Source organism: Babylonia areolata, chromosome 3 (assembly GCF_041734735.1).
Source record: "Babylonia areolata isolate BAREFJ2019XMU chromosome 3, ASM4173473v1, whole genome shotgun sequence".
Classification (NCBI taxonomy): domain Eukaryota; kingdom Metazoa; phylum Mollusca; class Gastropoda; order Neogastropoda; family Buccinidae; genus Babylonia; species Babylonia areolata.
Window position 1 is genome coordinate 34,319,963 of NC_134878.1, and position 20,000 is coordinate 34,339,962.

Consider the following 20,000-nt stretch of genomic DNA (forward strand, 5'->3'; position numbering starts at 1 on the left):
TCTGTGAACGACAACACACCTGTGGAGAACGTCAAAGCCTTCCGAAAGGTGGACTTCGAAGGGAACGACAAGCCGGCCAAAATCATCTATGAACTAGACTTCTTCGTGGACCTTCTCCCCACTCCCTCTCGCCCCTTCTTCCAGCTGGATGCCTGTGACCCGGACCTCGGCGTCATCACCTACTTTGACAAGGTACGTGACTGGGCATGCGACTGAACGCAAAAACACACACACGCAAGCGCGCGCATGGAAACACCCGCACACACAGAGACACAGATTCACTCACTCATTTACCGTGTTCTTTAAGCACAGAGTTTCAGTTTCTGTTTCAAGGGTGTAACAAAGCATGTAGAACATATCCATGAACGCTTCACTACACTTTCTTGAAGGAGACACGGAATGAAATAGCGCTGTGCTATAGAAACCTGCCCAATGGGTAAATAATCAAAGAAACCATGTATCAAACCGAACATATATACACAGTAAAGCGGTTATATTTATTTAAACTACCAGCCTGGCGCAACACAGAGCGCCGCCATATTGGGCTTGGTTCTCTAGAAAGGAAACAGAAAGAGGTCAATTGTGACGTAACATCGACAGAACCACATATGTCATTGCACAGTATTTCGTGTGCACAGTATTTCTTTGCGAAAGTGAGTCTTCGACCTTGTGACGTCACAACCTTTTTCAAAATGTGACGTTGATGTACAGATCCAACATGACGTAAGTGTGACGTTGATATACAGATCCACAACAGTGACGTAAGTGTGTGACGTTGATGTGCACCACCACAATGACGTAAGTGTGTGACGTTGACGTGCGGATCCACAACATGAGTGTGTGACTTTGACGTGTAGCTCCACAACAATGACGTAAGTGTGTGACGTTGATGTGCAGATCCACAATATGACGTTGGCGTTGAGGGAGAGACGTCAGGAAGAGCAGTGCGATACCACCCCACAACCCGCCACCACCACCACCACCACACCGGACCCTAATGGGGGTAGGTTCCATTCCCACCACCACTGAAGCAGGGTGGTTTGATTTGTTATCATCTTTCTTCACTTGTTTATTATTATTGTTTTTGTTTTTTAATTCAGGAAGCATAATATTCTGTATCATTTGATATATTGCCTGTCGCCTAAATGATGGACATTTTCTGGTTGGACTTAGTGTTCGGAGTTTGTGATGTTATGTCAGGGTTTTAAACTGGCCTGGTGTGTTTGTGCACATGCGTGTAGTATTGTGTAATTTGCATAGGTGCATTTGTATACAACGCAAAGATACAGACCATGAATATAACTGTTAACTTATGTATTCTTATCTACTGTGCATATCCAGATCTAGATATTCAGCTTAAGTACTAGCTGCGTGTAGTAAGATGTTATGAATCTGAAGGGGGAAAGTGTGTAACGGTAGGTCAGTGACTGAGCACCTGGAGGGGAAGTGCGGGCCCTGGGTTTACACACACACACACACACACACACACACACACACACGCTGAACCCAATCAGAAAAAAAACCCCAGTAACACAGACCAACACAAGATGAAAGAGAGAAGGATTCAACCCGGTGTCTAATATGCGGAGATCTCTCCCCCAACCCCACCCCACTCCTGCAGCTTGCTCGACTCCAGCCAAGGGTGTGGGTGGCAACCCGAAGACTGGCAGAATCGTGTACGGTGAGAACATGCCCTACTGCCTCAACACCCAGGTGGACGGCACCAAATGCACAATGACCAGCAAGCACGCCATTGTCATCGACTTGGAAAACACCCGTGATCGTACTGGACGCGAACCTGTGGAATTCATCTGCGCTGATGTAAGCTCTCTCTCTCTCTCTCTCTCTCTGTGTGTGTGTGTGTGTGTGTGTGTGTGTGTGTGTGTGTGTGTGTGTGTGTGTGTGTGTGTGTGTGTGTGTGTGTCTCAGGCCCTCTGTCACTCTTTGTTCAGTTGATGTGTTGTATAAACGACTGTTTGTATCGAAGACATCGGCCGCGAAGAGCCACAGAACCCTAAATCTTAACCTCCTAAAGATACATGTGGAAAGAAGGAAATATATCTTCATATCACGACTGTGTTAGAGAAAACAACACATGCACAGTTAGCAGGAGTAGTGTTCCCTTTCCGACAATGACATTCTTGGTATCTGAGATACTGAGAAATAAAACTGAATAAAAAAAGAAAGAAAGAACAAAATCTATCTACTTGTGAGTGATTCCAAATTCCTAAAAAAAGGTTCTTTCACATGTCGTTCATTGAAACTAATACCACCAGTCCAGAACTATTTTCAATGAAGAGCTGTAAGAGAAAGACAGATGTATCTTTGAAACTCGGGATATCCAGCTACATTGATCTTGCATGCGAGCCACACAAAGCAGTCCCCCCCTCCCCCCCACACACCCCTCCAACCACCATTCCCCCGCAACTTATACAACGATGCTTAAAAATTCTGTTGTATATTTGCTCTGATTTGCACGACATTTAGTTTTGGTTCACAGGTTTGCATACTAGATTACTGGATATAAGATTGTATGGTCTGAGTAAAAGATGCATGTGTGTGCGTACGTGTGTGTGTGTGTGTGTGTGTGTGTGTGTGTGTGTGTGTGTGTGTGTGTGTGTGTGTGCGAACGTGCATGCGTGTGTGTGTGTGTGTGTGTGTGTGTGTGTGTGTGCGAACGTGCATGCGTGTGTGTGTGTGTGTGTGCGCGCATGTGTGTGCGCATGTGTGTGTGTGTGTGTGTGTGTGACTGACACAACAGGGGAAAGAAGACCCGATCAACGAGGCGTATGGTGTGGCCAATGACGCCTTGTACTACGGGTACTCCACAGGCTTGATGTACGAGCAGTGGTACAACTTGTTCGCTCTCGGATACGCTCCCGAACTGCGTATCCACTACGGCTCGTGAGTATGCATAGTAGTCAGTCGTGTCCGACTAGGACCATCACAACAGCAGAGGTGGCAACTGCCGTCCCGCCTATCTGGGCTGAATGTTGAGTACAATGGAGAGTGACTTGTCCAAGATTCGTCCCACTTTTCTCGCCCCAAGTGACGAGTGAGGTTTTGTCAGACGGAGTTACTATGGCGTGTTATTGTGTGTGCTCGTGCGCACGTGTGTGTGTGTGTGTGTGTGTGTGTGTGTGTTATAATATGCTCAATGATGCGCTCACGCACATACTGCACAGAGGCATAGACAGAGAAAGAGAGGGAGGGACACACACACACACACACACACACACCGCCCACTTGGACGTAGGCAAATGTTATGAACCCTTTCTCTAAACCACCCCCTAACCCATCACCCTTTAACCTCCTACCCCACATGCTTCTAGATGGTCAGACTCAGCGTGCCTGGAGTTGTACGCTAAACGTGAAGCGCGCCGGTAGGGCTGATAGTCTACCTTGGCTCAAGACAGACTCAACATTGGTTTACCGCCCACACACAGAGACATTGTTGGACACTGCGTGCACTAGAATAAAGTGTCAGTGAGATCAAGCTGGGCTGCTACGTTGTGGAGGCACCGTCGCAGAATCAGTTAAACGTCGGACTTGTGATAAAGTGCTCATAAGTGATCAGGGTTCGAGGCCATTTGGGAAAGACACTTTATTCCGATTTATCCTCACTCCACCCATACCAGGTGTGAATGGGTACCTGACTTCGGATGGGGGAAGGTTAAAACATTGGAAGGAGAGGACTGGGCCCCGCCTTCTATACCGAGGCGTTGACTAGTGGATATGAATTCACTGCCCCGATGGCCATGAAAGGTTTTGGGACCTTTATGTGGAGTGATGGCCTAGAGGCAACGCGTCCGCCTAGGAAGCGAGAGAATCTGAGCGCGCTGATTCGAATCACGGTTCAGCCTGGACCTTGAGTTGTGGTCTGGACGCTAGTCATTCGGATGAGACGATAAACCGAGGTCCCGTGTGCAGCATGCACTTAACGCACGTAAAAGAACCCACGGCAACAAAAGGGTTGTTCCTGGCAAAATTCTGTAGAAAAATCCACTTCGACAGGAAAAACTATTAAAACTGCACGCAGGTAAAAATACAAAAAAAAAAAAAGAAAAGAAAAAAGGGTGGCGCTGTAGTATAGCGACGCGCTCTCCCTGGGGAGAGCAGCCCGAATTTCACACAGAGAAATCTGTTGTGATAAAAAGAAATACAAATACAAATATACTAAACCTTTGATCTTAGATGAGATGAAGCTGTTGTATGCTGTACCGTCTCTCCTGTCCCTGCTGACAGTTGCTACGAAAACGCTTTCTGGAACGGAGTGGCCATGACCTTTGGGGACGGCTGCACCTACTTCTACCCTCTGGTGAACCAGGACGTGATCGCCCACGAACTGGGCCACGGGGTGACGGACAAGAACTCCGACCTGGAGTACAGAGCCCAGTCTGGAGGCATCAACGAAGCTTTCTCCGACATGGCCGGGGAGGCTGCCGAGTACTTCAGCACAGGCAGCAACGACTGGCAGGTGAGATGAGATCCTTTTCCTTCTTCCCCCTCAGCTCTGGTGAGAGTCACAAAGACGCCGCACTGAGGAGCCGTTGACCACATACCTTCAGTGCCTGGCAGCATGAGCGATTGTAGCAGCGCTGGATACGCGTTCAGAACGGTTCCTTAGGTGTATGGAATTAGCCTAGAGTTAGGAGCATTCTTAACGCCAAGAGAACTTAGTGCTGTGAAAGTCGCTCATACAACCCAGCCTTGTTTGCCGGCTGTGTCAAATCTACAGATGGTTTTTCTGTCCTTTCTGCAGTGTTGTCAGTCCATTGTTTGTTCTGTCTCCATTCCGCTTCTCACACCCAACAGTCCATTGGAGGAGAGTTTTAGTAAAACCACTAAATTTAGACAAACTAGATTAAGCTAATGTAAGAATACCTTTATCGCTTGATACAGAGACATCACACCAGGTGCAGCACGATACAAACCTAAGACAATCACTCAACACAAAATATTAAAGAGCCGGCAATAAACAAATAAGGCATTCATATACGTACAGGGAAATATTTTTGTACCTCCTTCCACAAGACCTTGCGTGTTGGTCTGGGTCCTAGTCATTCTGATGAGACAATAAACCGAGGTCCCACGTGAAGCATGCACTTAGCGCACATAAAATAACCCACTGTTGTCCCTGACAAAATTCTTTAGAAAATCTCGGGGGAGCAGCACCGAATTTCATCACAGAAAAATATGCTGTGATAAAAAAAAGTAATGCAACGGAAATAAACCGGTAATTAATACTGTTATGCCACTTGTTCTAATACTGCACTCTTTTTATGTCCCTTTGTTTACAAGATCCGATCGATGTGTTTCAACACTGACCTGAAAGAACAACAACAAAAAAGAATGTGTGAATAAAATTGTAATAAAATATATAATGCAATAAATCCTGGACAAGGCCCCGTTTCGGAAAAGTTGTCGTGTCATTGGGATAGGCACTTCTCTCCGATTTTACATCACTCCACCCAGGTGTGATTGGGTGTGCACCTGATTTGGGTAAGGGAAGGTCAAAAGTAGCGGAAGGAGAGGACTGGGCCCTGCCTTCCTATGCCCAACCCTAGACACAGTGAATATGAATTGACTGGCCCCAGAGTGACCGTAACGAACTTTAGCTGATACATCAATACAGCACGACACAATCCGTTTCGTCTGCTCTCAGGTGGGACGTGAGATCTTCAAGGGAAACCGAGCCCTGCGTTACTTCGAGAACCCCAGCCAGGATGGCCGCTCCATCAACAGTGCCAATGACTACACTGACGGGCTGGACGTGCACTACAGCAGCGGTGTCTTCAACAGGGCCTTCTATCACCTGGTCACGGTGAGAGCGTCATCATTATCATCATCATCATCGTTAGCATCGTCATCAACAGCAGGAGCATCACTGTCGTCATCATCATTGTCGTCATTATCACCATCCATCATAAGCAGCAGCAGCAGCAGCAGCAGCATTACATCAACATCGTCGTCGTTATCATTATCATCATCAGCCGCAGCAGCAGCAGCACCACCACCACCACCACTATCACCAACATCATCATCATCATCATAATTCATCATCATTAACATCATCATCGTCGTCGTCGCCGCCATCATCATCAACATCACCATCATCATCAACATCTTCAAAAGGATCTTCTATTAGCTGGTCAAGGTGAGATCATCGTGGTCATCGCCATTATCATCATTACATCATAGTCTTCAACGGGGCTAACTTTCCGGGAAAATCATTTGATGATGTTGTGGACAATGGTTTGTTATTGTTAAACATTTTAGAAGATTTGCTTCACAGTCCAGTTGGACATTTATTTTGTTTCATCTCGAGCTTGCTACTTACACTGCAGGAAGTTCTCAGTCCTTTTGTTTGAATTTATTATTTTCTCGTCTAATATCACACTACGTGAATAGACGTCACCCTGAAGAACACACACGTACACCCTTCTAATCCCTTTTGTCTTGTGTTTTGTCTGGTGTGTTCTGTTTCATTTAATGTCTATCCACACTAAGTGTGTGTGTGTGTGTGTGTGTGTGTGTGTGTGTGTGTGTGTGTGTGTTGGAACAGAGTCAGGGACTGCCCATCAAGCAGGCCTTCGAGGTGATGCTGCAAGCCAACAGAGTCATCTGGGACAAGAGGACCAACTTCGTCCAGGGGGCTTGCGGCGCCATGCAGGCCGCCTTCGACCTTGGCTATGACGTCAACAAGGTGAAGAACGCCTTCGCCGTCGTAGACATTGACCTCAGCACCTGCAACTACCAGGCGTTCCAGCAGACCATGGCGAGCGGTCAGTGTGTGTGTGTGTGTGTGTGTGTGTGTGTGTGTGTGTGTGTGTGTGTGTTTGGAGAAAAGGAGAGTTTACAAAGAAAGGGTTAATTAAACGGTGTGATCAACATCCCGTAAATACTAGATTATAACATCAATTTTAAAATGTACATGAGCATAATACTTATCATCATTATCATCATAATCATGAACACAGTCCTGATCATCGTCATTATCACAATCCTGATGATCATCACCATCGTCACTATGATGACTGTGAGCAGGGGAGACTCGGCAGGGCGTCATTGTGTCCAGCCTCAGGAACCCAGTCTTCACTCTGGAGGCACCTGTGGGATCCTCCGTCGTCATCGATGCTGGTTCCAGCAGCGACCTGCCTGTACGGTCCTACCTCCTGTCTGTCTGTCTGTCTGTGTATGCTAGTCTGTTTCTGTCTGTCTGTGTATGCTAGTCTGTTTCTGCCCCTTTGTCTGTGTATGCTAGTCTGTTTCTGCCTGTCTGTGTATGCTAGTCTGTTTCTGCCTGTCTGTGTATGCTAGTCTGTTTCTGCCTGTCTGTGTATGCTAGTCTGTTTCTGCCTGTCTGTGTATGCTAGTCTGTTTCTGTCTGTGTATGCTAGTCTGTTTCTGCCTGTCTGTGTATGCTAGTCTGTTTCTGTCTGTGTATGCTAGTCTGTTTCTGCCTGTCTGTCTGTGTATGCTAGTCTGTTTCTGCCTGTCTGTGTATGCTAGTCTGTTTCTGCCTGTCTGTCTGTGTATGCTAGTCTGTTTCTGCTGTCTGTGTATGCTAGTCTGTTTCTGCCTGTCTGTGTATGCTAGTCTGTTTCTGCCTGTCTGTCTGTGTATGCTAGTCTGTTTCTGCCTGTCTGTGTATGCTAGTCTGTTTCTGCCTGTCTGTCTGTGTATGCTAGTCTGTTTCTGTCTGTGTATGCTAGTCTGTTTCTGCCTGTCTGTGTATGCTAGTCTGTTTCTGCTGTCTCTGTGTATGCTAGTCTGTTTCTGGTCTGTGTATGCTAGTCTGTTTCTGCCTGTCTGTCTGTGTATGCTAGTCTGTTTCTGTCTGTGTATGCTAGTCTGTTTCTGCCTGTCTGTCTGTGTATGCTAGTCTGTTTCTGTCTGTGTATGCTAGTCTGTTTCTGCCTGTCTGTCTGTGTATGCTAGTCTGTTTCTGCCTGTGTGTGCTAGTCTGTTTCTGCCTGTATGTCTGTGTATGCTAGTCTGTTTCTGTCTGTCTGTGTATGCTAGTCTGTTTCTGTCTGTCTGTGCATGCTAGTCTGTTTCTGCCTGTCTGTCTGTGTATGCTAGTCTGTTTCTGCCTGTCTGTCTGTGCATGCTAGTCTGTTTCTGTCTGTCTGTGTATGCTAGTCTGTTTCTGTCTGTCTGTGCATGCTAGTCTGTTTCTGCCTGTCTGTCTGTGTATGCTAGTCTGTTTCTGCCTGTCTGTCTGTGTATGCTAGTCTGTTTCTGCCTGTATGTCTGTGTATGCTGGTCTGTTTCTATCTGTCTGTGTATGCTAGTCTGTTTCTGCCTGTCTGTCTGTGTATGCTAGTCTGTTTCTGCCTGTCTGTCTGTGCATGCTAGTCTGTTTCTGTCTGTCTGTGTATGCTAGTCTGTTTCTGTCTGTCTGTGCATGCTAGTCTGTTTCTGCCTGTCTGTGCATGCTAGTCTGTTTCTGTCTGTCTGTGTATGCTAGTCTGTTTCTGTCTGTCTGTGCATGCTAGTCTGTTTCTGTCTGTTGCTAGTCTGTCTGCTGTATGCTAGTCTGTTTCTGTCTGTGTGTGCTAGTCTGTTTCTGCCTGTCTGTCTGTGTATGCTAGTCTGTTTCTGTCTGTGTGTGCTAGTCTGTTTCTGCCTGTATGTCTGTGTATGCTAGTCTGTTTCTGCCTGTGTGTGCTAGTCTGTTTCTGCCTGTATGTCTGTGTATGCTAGTCTGTTTCTGTCTGTGTGTGCTAGTCTGTTTCTGCCTGTATGTCTGTGTATGCTAGTCTGTTTCTGCCTGTATGTCTGTGTATGCTAGTCTGTTTCTGCCTGTCTGTGTATGCTAGTCTGTTTCTGCCTGTCTGTGTATGCTAGTCTGTTTCTGCCTGTATGTCTGTGTATGCTAGTCTGTTTCTGCCTGTCTGTGTCCCTCAACGCTCTGACCAGCACGGTGGGGTAGCAGTGACAGCTGATTGAATGATTGATATGGATACTTCTACAGCGCCTATCCTCGGTCAGAGACCAAGCTCTAAGCGCTTTACATACACGGGGTCATTTGCACAACAGGCTGCCTACCTGGGTAGAGCTGACTGACGGCTGCCACTGGGCGCTCATCATTCATTTCCTGTGTCGTTCAATCAGATTTCAGGCACGCACACATACACACTCAGACAGATATGTAACATTTTACGTGTATGACCGATTCGTTTTAATGAGGCTCTGATGGCCTCGGTTGTCATCGATGCTGGCGCCAACAGTATCTTGCCTGTTCGGTTCTAACTTCTGTCTGTCTGTTTGTCTGTCTGTGCTTGTTTCACCCTGTCCCTGCCTGCCATTTGCCTGTCTGTCTGTCTGTCTGTCTCCATGTGCCGGTATCTGCCAGTCATCCAGTCAGTGTCTGCCTGTAAATCTCTGCCTGTCTGTGTTAGTCTCTGTCTGTCTACTTGTTTGTTTGTTAGTCTGTATGTCTGTTTATCTGCCTGTCTGCCTGTCCGTCTTTTTTTGATTTTGCCTGTTTATCCGTCTCAACACGTCTGTCTGTTTTACTGTATCTGTATGTCTGTCTCTCTGTTTGCCTGTCTCTGACTGTCTCTCTCTGTTTCTTTCTTCCTGCCTGTTTGTCTGTTTACCTGTCTGTTCCTCTGTCTCCGCGTGTCTGTCTCTTTGCCTGTCTCTTCTTGGTAAGTCTCCGTCCGTGCGTGCCTGTCTGTTACACACACACACACACACACACACACACACACACCACACATACACAGAACACACACACACACCACACACACACCACACACACACACAGAACACACACACACACACACACACACACACACACACACACACACAGCGATTGAGGAAAGTGGCCAGATGGTACACATTTTCTTTGTTTTGTTTTCCCTTCACATTATTTGCCTTCCTCTCGCTAACTCTACATCAATACCCGCTGGCAAGAATATGAAGTAAAATTAAACAAAGTAATGAAAAAGCAAAAATACCCACATCTTTTTGCAGGTGACTGTCTCTGTGACGTCTGACGTGGCTGGTTCTAATGTCGTCACGAGTGGCCCAGCCCCCTTCTCGTTCGTTATGACGTCAGATACGGGTTACTTCAAGCTGTCCACGTCACAAGACAGTGACACATTTATTGACGTCACCGTGGACTCAGCCTAGATCAACCGATACGTCGTCAAAATGTGAAGAAAAGGAATAAAGAATGTATTTTTATTTGATTTTACCACAAAAAAAAAGAAAGAAAAAAAAAAAAAAAAGCAATGTTACTAAGGTGTATGATCCGAAGAGATACATTGATTTCGGTTAGGTTGAATGCACTAAAAGCAGAAGTGGTGTTGGTTGATTTCTTTGGATTTATCAATAAATCTGAAGGTTTTACCAATGTTTTGTTTCGTCGGTACTTTCCTATTCTTTACTTTGTAAATAGCTTTAACCAATGCGAACGTGTGTGGTGTGGTGTGGTGTGGTGTGGCGTGGTGTGTGTGTGTGTGTGTGTGTGTGTGTCTCTCTCTTTAATTCTCGCATAGACATGGAAACACACACACACACACACACACACACACACACACACACAAACGTCATAAACACCGACAAGAAGAAAAAGAAGAAGAAAGACACATGGGACCACCATGATCCAAATGACTCAATACAATGATGACCCGCCGCTTGCCCACCACCCAGATGATGATAGCTATGATAATGATGATGATGATAATGATAACAGTAACAACAACAACAATGATGATAATGGGCATTTATTCAGCACTTACCCTGAGCTGCGGCTGCAAGCGCAATGAACAATACATGTGTGGATAAGATATTAATGTAATACATGTTTTAAGATACAAACTCACTAAAAACAAACAACGCCAACAACAACAGCAAAACATCACTAATGAGTCATACACCTCTCCCTTGTGGTATGATGAAGATACGAAATGTAATAAAAAATGTTAAGACACAAACTCGCTAAAACACTAAACGACAACAACAACAGTAACACATCACTAATGACGCATACACCTCTCCCATCTCGCCCCACACCCGCTCACCCCCTTTCTCACATCAACACACACACACACACACACCAATTGTGTGTTTGGGGGGTGGGGGGGGGGGGATATTTTTGGTTTAAAGTATTGTTTGTATTGTTTGAACAAACATGTTTTACGAGAAGAATTGAAAGACATAGTGCTGACCCGACCTGGCACGGACTGTTGGTTATGACGGGGCTGAACAGGTGACCGACCCGTCAGTGCTCTGACCTGCTCCTTCTTAAACTAAACGTTGACCGAGTTAGAGAATTCGCTCGTCGTGAGACACAAGGTGTGTGCATACCTCTACATGAAGCCTCCAAGCATATTGGTTCGCTTTCCCTTTCACCGCAGTGTGTGAATGAAAGCGTCGGCCAGACACGGACATGTGGTTCATTGGAGTTTGACGACCTACTGGCTGACACTCTTACAGATCAAGTTGTTCTGGGCCAGGGTCTTGCTTCAGTGAAGGTTGTGTTGTTGTTGATGGGGATCAGTCCCGGATGTCTGGGTGGGAGGTTCGTCTGGAGTTCCAAGGGGGAGCACTGGAGGTACGGGCACCACAGAGCGTTGCAGTTTTTAACGCTGGGGAAAAAATCTCTGCTCTGTCCTCACGTGAGCTCACCATCACATAGGCATACCTGTCTCTTGTCTTTTTCTTTCTTTGCTTTTTTCCGTAACACGACCAACATCGACTTGCCGATGATTGCGATGGTTGATGCATGCTAGGTATTTTCGTGTCTCCATATTTCATCGAACACTAACACGGACTGCAGAATCTGTAACGTGCCTATCTGATCTTTTGCATGCGCATACACACACGAAGGAGGTTCAGGCTCTAGCAGGTCTGCACACATGTTGACCTGGGAGGTCATACAAATCTCCACCCTTCACCCACCAGGTGCGCTAAACCGGGGATCGAACTCAGGAAACTCGGGTGAGAATCCAGCACTCTAACAGTATAGCCACCGGATCCGTCTTCTTTCGTTATCATACGTCTACACAATATGCAGTAAGTTTATCTCATTGATACGTTATACGGCTTCGCAAAATGTTATGGATCACTTCTAAAAAGCAGTTGGATTTCAATAAAACTATCGAGATATGATTTAAATCAAGCATGGTGAACATTGTCTACCGCTGGCCTCTCGCTGAACACACAAACGGCTGCTCCAGGCATGTGTGCACCATGAACTGATTGAAAAATGCCTTTGGAAAATCGGTCTTACAGGTCAAAAGTAGTGACAGTTCTTCGGTGGTTATAAACAATAGGACTGGTTTTTCGTGATAGAAACAAAGAACGAACAGAGAAGAAATCAACAATAGAAAACAAACAAACAAACAACAACAACTAACTGGACATACACGTGAAATTGTACCTCTGGTTGTGGAGTGTTGGCCTAGAGGCAACGCGTCCGCCTAGGAAGTGAGAGAATCTGAGCGCGCTGGTTCGAATCACGGCACAGTCGCCAGTATTTTCTCTTCTCCACTAGACCTTCAGTGGTGGTCTGGACGCTAGTCATTCGGATGAGACGATAAACCGAGGTCCCGTGTGCAGCATGCACTTAGCGCACGTAAAAGAACCACGGTAAAAAGTGAGATGTCCCTGGCAAAATTTTGTCGTAAAATCCACTTGAATTTGTGTGTGTGTGTGTGTGTGTGTGTGTGTGTGTGTGTGTGTGGTCTCGCTGAATGACACTGGAAACGACTGATGAGCGCCAATAGGCAGCCTCAGCCGGCTCCACCCAGGAAGGCAGCCTTCAGTGCAAATGACTCGAGGCGCATATCTATTTTCAACATCTGTACAGCTGAAAGACACTTTCCATGTTTTATGGACAATTGAAATGGCATCTTGTATTTATCTAGTATTTACAGACCAACTGAAACTGTTTGTTTCATTGCATCAATATGTTGAGAGAAATCAGATGTCTTGTTGTTTACGAACATCAAGCCATGAATATTAAGGCAGCAGCAGTTGTAGCCGGTCAACAGTATTGTATTGTATTGTGTTGTATTGCATAGCATTTTATTGCATTGTACTGCATTGCATTGCATTGCATTGCGTTGTGTTGTGTTGTGTTGTGTTGTGTTGTGTTGTGTTGTGTTGTAATACTTTTTGTTACAACATATTTCTGTGTGAAATTCGGGCTGCTCTTCCCGGGGAGAGCGGGTCGCCACAGTACATCGCCACTTACCCCCCTTTTTTCTGTCTTTGGGTGTCTTTTACAAAGTGAACTTTTCTACAGAATTATGCAAGATACAACTGTTTTGTTGCCGTGCGCTAAGAGCATGTTCCACGCGGGACTTCAGTTCATCGTCTCATCCAAAGAATTAGCACCCAGACCACCACTCAAGGTCTGGTGGAAAGGGAGAGGTAGGGGTGGGGGTGGGGGTGGGGTAAAATTCCTGTTATGGGACTCGAACCCGTAAACACTCGCTTCCCAGCTGGACGCATTGCCACTGGGTCAGTGCTCTGTCCTTCTCATTATGGTGGAGTCGCAGCAGTACAGTCACAACAGTAATTGCAGCAGCAACAGTTACTACAGCAGCAACCGTAACTAAAGAAGCAATAGTAACTGCAGCAGCAGCAGCATCAACAGGAGAAGCAGTAATCGCAGAACGTGTAATTAAGTGGGAAGTGCTGCGCATCCAGAATCGGCCTCTTCTCCCATATGAGGACACACACCGACAGATAAGCCTGCCTGCCTACTCATCCGTCGGACCGACGGGAGACTCCATCAATTAAGTTACAGCGCAAAGCGGCATTCGACTCTCGTTGTGTTTCACTTTCTCCATTCCCTGGATGACAAAACAGTCCGAACACGCTTGTTGTCCAGTGTGGACCTTTACTGAAAAGAGAGACACTGCACCAGCCTTACAGACCCACAGACCCACAGCTCTCACACGAAAAGCCCCAAGCATGATCCTGAATACACAGCAAAAATTCACATAACACGAGAAAGAAAAACAACAACGAGACAGCCGATTTTTTGAGACAGTAAGAAATTGCTTGACATGAACGCTAGCAATATTTAATAGCATGTATAAATACAGTGCATGCAGTAAACTGTTTAATTAATTTAAGAATGAAACGTATGTACAAAACACCCACAAGAACTGAAGAAACTGAGAAATGTGTATAACTATTGATTTAAAGCATGTTTGTCAAAATGCAAAGGCTTGGAGAGGGGAGAGAAGAAACATGTATGTGTATGGATGCATGTGATGTATATAGATATATATATATATATATATATATATATATATATATATATATATATATAAGATATACATAGATATTTGCTGAGACAGTCACTCACACATGATCGTCCAGAGTGGAGAAGGCTAGTGCACGAGTCAGTATCGACGGATCCCCACGGAGATAAGGGACCAAGCAAGCAAGCAGGCAAACAAGCAAGCAATATATATATATGGAGAAAGAGAGAGAGAGAGAGAGAGAGAGAGAGAGAGAGGAACAGAAATTAGAAAAGACCAAACTCAATACGACTGCTAGTGAAGGCAGAGACAATTAAAAAATTATTATTTATTTATTTATTTATGTACGCTTATAGTTGACTTCATCAATTTTTTGCGCCTTATACATATTATTAGTAGTGGTAGTAGTAATTTTTTTATGTATTTATCTATTAGTTATTCACCCCTTATTTATTTATTTTTATTTATTTATTTATTTTTTCTCAAGGCCTGACTAAGCGCGTTGGGTTACGTTGCTGGTCAGGCATCAAATGTGGTGTAGCGTATATGGATTTGTCCGAACGCAGTGACGCCTCCTTGAGCTACTGATACTGAAACTGAAACTGACAGATAATCCTTCCACACGCGAGAGGGGGAAGAACAGCAGAAAGAAAACCACACGTACATACACATACCACACGTACATACACATACCACACGTACATGCACACACAAAACGTACATACACATACCACACGTACATGCACACACAAAACGTACATACACATACCACACGTACATACACACACAAAACGTACATACACATACCACACGTACATGCACACACAAAACGTACATACACATACCACACGTACATACACACACAAAACGTACATACACATACCACACGTACATACACATACCACACGTACATGCACACACAAAACGTACATACACATACCACACGTACATACACACACAAAACGTACATACACATACCACACGTACATACACATACCACACGTACATGCACACACAAAACGTACATACACATACCACACGTACATACACACACAAAACGTACATACACATACCACACGTACATGCACACACAAAACGTACATACACATACCACACGTACATACACACACAAAACGTACATACACATACCACACGTACATGCACACACAAAACGTACATACACATACCACACGTACATACACATACCACACGTACATACACACACAAAACGACCTTAAAAAGAAAAGAAAAAAAGAGAGAAAATGAAGTGCAAAAAAGGAAACGAAATCTACGTGAGACACACTGCAGTTTCAATTTCAAGAAGGTGTCAAATCGTACGGACTGATCCATATACGCAACTTTACAAACGTTAAATAAACGAAGAAAAAGAACAGATGCCTGTCCAAAATCAAAATAACCGATACAATATACTGAAGAACAAAACAGACACTTATAACACGACGAGAAAGAAAAATGCCACGACAACTAGGTAAACCATGGAGAAGGCAGAAAGTACAGACATGCAGGTATGATGACATAATCATGTTTATAATGCATATTCTACATTGCGTGATATATCAAGCTGCTGTGTTTTATTAGTCTTGCTTGTGTGTATTTAGCTTCATAGATCTGATTACTTTTGACATTTCCGTCCAACCTTAGTCACCGGACAGCACTGTGGGCTGAGATGTGGTGTGGTGTGTGTGACTAGCCTGTGGATGCACAAATCATTTCCAGTCGGATGAATACATGTATATTGTGTTGAGTTATGTTGTGTTGTGTTGTGTTTTATTGCATTGTTTTGTTCTGTTTTGTACTGTATTGTTTTGTGTTGTGTTGTGTTGTGTTGTGTTGCATTGTATTGCATTGTGTTGTGTTGTGTTGTGTTGTGTTGCATTGTATTGCATTGTGTTGTGTTGTGTTGTGTTGTGTTGTATCGTATCGTATTGCATTGTCTTGTTTTTTTCCTGTCTTGTCTTGTCTTGTATCGTATCGTATCGTATCCTATCGTATCGTATCGTCGGTGTGCAGACAGGTCAGGGTGCACCAGCAGGTGTGTAGAGGAACACCACCAGAAGCAAGGTGAAGGTCAGAGTGACCACCACCCCGCAGTGCACCATCAGCAGCATCCTCTGCACCTTCAGCTCCTGGAAGCAGACGGTCAGATGAGGTACATGTAAGGTAGAGGTAAAGGCACTGTAAGATATGGAAAAGGGTAAGGTGTAGTAAGGTCTGGTACGGAAAAGGGCAAGGTAAGGCAAGGTAAGGTAAGGTATGGAAAAAAAATGGTAAGGTAATGTATGAACAGTGTACGAGTGTCCACAGTTTGAGTCCCACGTAAGGACCGGATTTTTTTCACTCCCCGCTCCATTGGACTTTGAAAGGTGGCTTGGGTGCTAGTCTTCCGGATGAGACGATAAGGCGAGGTCAGGTGTGCAGCATGCACTCAGTGCACGTAAAAGAACCTGGGGCAACAAGAGAGTTGTCCCAGGCAAAATTCTGTAGAAAAATCTACTTTGACTGTAAAATTTGCGGACAGAAAAAAAGAGAACACACACACACACACACACATCTCTCTCTCTCTCTATATATATATATATGGAGAAAGTGGTAGATACCCATTATATATTAAATCATGTGTGAAATGTATAAAATATTGGTTAAAATTAATAAGGCTACCCACATCGAGATTATGTAAGCAGGCGTATGAAATGTTAGTAAATGAACATGAGAGAGGGAAGGAAAACTGGGTATATTTTGTAAAGAAGACATTAACTGTAAATGGATTTGGGATTGTGTGGATGTGTCAGGGAGTTGGATGTGTAGAAAGATTTGTTTCAGAATTCAAAGATAGGCTAATTGCTTCATATGAACAGAATTGGCACTGTAAAATGGAAAGCACTGAGAAATATAGATGGTTTTATAGTTTTAAAAGTATATTTCAAACAGAAAAATGTATCACAGTCGTGACAAACAAGTGGCACCGAACAAGTCTCGCCAGATTTAGAACGAGAACGACTGGGTTGAATGCTTACGAAAAGTGGTTTCAGACTGAGCCCTCGTTACTCTCCCCTTGTCCGATGTGCGGTCATTTAAGGGAGGATGAATTACATTTTTTGTTTAGTTGTAAAGCTTATGACGATATTCGAGAAAAATGTGTTGTATTTAAAACAAATTTAGCAAAGAATGAAGATATTTTTGGAGTGCTTAATCTAAATCAGGAAACTTCACTACAGTCACTTGCAAAATATATTGCCGAAGCGAATAACATGCGACGAAAAAAACAACAATAATAAAATAGTATCAGGTGTTGCTCATTGTGAAAATTGAAATCTGTGTTGTCATTCTCATATGGAAAATATTTATGTTATACATTTCTATATGTTTTTTGTTTTTATTTCTCACTACATGCCATTACTTTGAATGGATGGTCGAACTGCATTTTGTTGCACAGATTGATTGATTTCGTTTTGGCTTTGGTTTTCATCAATATTATTACTATTGATGCATGTTGTTATTTGTATTATGAACCCCCATGTCATTAGGGCTGTAAAGCTATTGACATTAAAGTGTTCAGTGATCAGTGTTCTCTCTCTCTCTCTCTCTCTCTCTCTATATATATATATATATATATATTGTGTGTGTGTGTGTGTGTGTGTGTGTGTGGGGGGGGGGGTGGTGGTGACGCTGGACTGTGGCGACGCGCCCCCCTCTGGAAAAGCTGTCTGAATTTCACATTATGAAATCTGTTGTGACAAAAGGCAACACAATAAATGCAACACAACACAAGACAGTACAAGAAGCCCAAAGTGCAGAAGGAGTCCTTTACCACTGTAACACCCCTTTCACGCGATCTCACCTCACGCGTCAGTTCTTTGTCGGGCTTCTCTTTCTTGTCCGAGTCAACTACCACGTTGTCCAGAGAGGGCGTTGGTTCTGTCGTGTTTCCGTCCTCCGCCATATAACCCAGGTTGTCTTGCTGAGCTCTCTCCAGGTTGTACACCCGTCCTCGTTCTGAGACCAAACAGTTTCAGTTTCAAGGGGGACGTCAAATGTGTGCGGAAAAATCCATATTCGATACACCGAACGCATCTGCTTAAAGAAAAAAAAGAGCAGATGCGTGACCTAACGCATAAACACAACTGTGCTGGTCAAGGACTATGAGTAAAAAAAGGTAATTAATCATCGTTGTCATCGTCGTCGTTGTCATCACATATACACACCAAAACACACACGGTCGCGCGCTCACAGAGGCACACACAGACATACAAACACAGACTCACACAGACGCACAAACACAGACTCACACAGACACACACACACACAGACACACAAACACAGACACACAAGCACAGACACACACAGACACAAACACTTTTTCGTTTCGACCATCATCCTCCCACCCTCACTCTTCCCTATCCCTCACACTTCTTCCCACAACAGGACAGACCACTAGACCAGACCAGACGAGACAAGACAAGACAAGACATATTTATTTCTGGAAACCCAATGTCTCACGCAATTAATACAAAGTATGCAACCCCATTTGACATTTTGCTCACTAGCCATACCCACTTATTCATTTCGAGGAAAAACAGTAACAACAAAAACAACAACAACAACCAAACAACAAGAACAGCTGTTCTTTGCATGCTGGATTTCATCTTCTTCTTCTCCGTTCGTGGGCTGCAACTCCCACGTTCACTCGTATGCACACGAGTGGGCTTTTACATGTATGACTCTTTTTACCCCGCCATGTAGGCAGCCATGCTCCGCTTTCGGGGGTGTGCATGCTGGGTATGTTCTTGTTTCCATAACCCACCGAACGCTGACATGGGTTACAGGATCATTAACGTGCATATTTGATGTTCTGCTTGCTTATACACACGAAGGGAGTTCAGGCGCTAGCAGGTCTGCACATAATTATGTTGACCTGGGAGATCGTAAAAATCTCCATCCTTTACCCACCAGGCGCCGTCACCGTGATTCGAACCTGGGACCCTCAGATTGAAAGTCCAACGCTTTAACCACTCGGCTATTGCACCCGTCCTGGATTCTGGCCCGACTTTCCTGAGTTCGATCTGTGGTTCGGTGCACCTTGTGAGTTAAGGGTGGAGATTTTATTCGATCTCCCAGGTCAGCATAATTTATGTGCAGGCCTGCTAGTGCCCGAATCCCCCTTCACGTCTATATGTATGCACAAGTTCAAATACGCATGTTAAAGATCCCGTAATCCATGTCAACGTTCGTAGGGTTAAGGAAACAAGAACATACGAGGGTCATTCAATAAATAAGGTGAATTTTTCGGTATGACTTCTAATACAGATAAAAGCTTACTTTTTTTTTTTCAACGTAGTCTCCCAGCACTGTCACACACTTTTCCCATCTGTGCACAAGCTTCCGTATTCCCTCAGCGTAAAAATCTTTGGACTGATATCTCAGCCAGTCGCTCACAACACTTTTGACTTCATCGTCACTTTCAAACTTCGTGCCTCTCGTGAACGCTTTCAAGGGACCAAACAGGTGAAAGTCTGAAGGGGCAAGGTCTGGGCTGTAAGGGGGATGAGGGAGCAGTTCCCAGCTCGTTGATGGTCTGCACCGTTCCGGCTGCTGTGTGAGGCCTTGCATCTTTGGCACCCACCGGCAGCTGACCTTCGAGTAGCCAAGGTCATCATGGACAATTTTGTGTGCTGTCCCAACAGATAAGCTCAAAGTCCTTGCAATGTCATCCACTGTCACCCTTCTGTCAGACTGAATGAGGTC

At 44.7% G+C, this 20,000-nt stretch overlaps 2 protein-coding genes across 2 annotated transcripts in view; one reads left to right on the top strand and one right to left on the bottom strand.

Annotated features, from left to right (window-relative positions):
• The window catches only part of LOC143280295 (neutral protease-like), a 12,987-nt gene extending 2,841 nt beyond the window's left edge, over window positions 1-10,146 (top strand). Inside the window, exons 4-12 of the mRNA XM_076584925.1 lie at window positions 1-192; window positions 898-1,003; window positions 1,622-1,821; window positions 2,762-2,904; window positions 4,246-4,477; window positions 5,666-5,824; window positions 6,566-6,785; window positions 7,048-7,160; window positions 9,988-10,146. The exon at window positions 1-192 is cut by the window's left edge and continues 36 nt beyond it. Of these exons, the coding sequence (XP_076441040.1) occupies window positions 1-192; window positions 898-1,003; window positions 1,622-1,821; window positions 2,762-2,904; window positions 4,246-4,477; window positions 5,666-5,824; window positions 6,566-6,785; window positions 7,048-7,160; window positions 9,988-10,146 (1,524 nt within the window). The remainder of the gene's footprint in view (window positions 193-897; window positions 1,004-1,621; window positions 1,822-2,761; window positions 2,905-4,245; window positions 4,478-5,665; window positions 5,825-6,565; window positions 6,786-7,047; window positions 7,161-9,987) is intronic.
• A 6,127-nt stretch (window positions 10,147-16,273) lies between these two features.
• Window positions 16,274-20,000, bottom strand: part of LOC143280296 (putative ferric-chelate reductase 1) — a 32,807-nt gene continuing 29,080 nt past the window's right edge. Inside the window, exons 15-16 of the mRNA XM_076584926.1 lie at window positions 18,097-18,251; window positions 16,274-16,384 (exon numbers count right to left, since the gene is read on the bottom strand). Coding sequence (XP_076441041.1) covers window positions 16,274-16,384; window positions 18,097-18,251 — 266 coding nt within the window. The remainder of the gene's footprint in view (window positions 16,385-18,096; window positions 18,252-20,000) is intronic.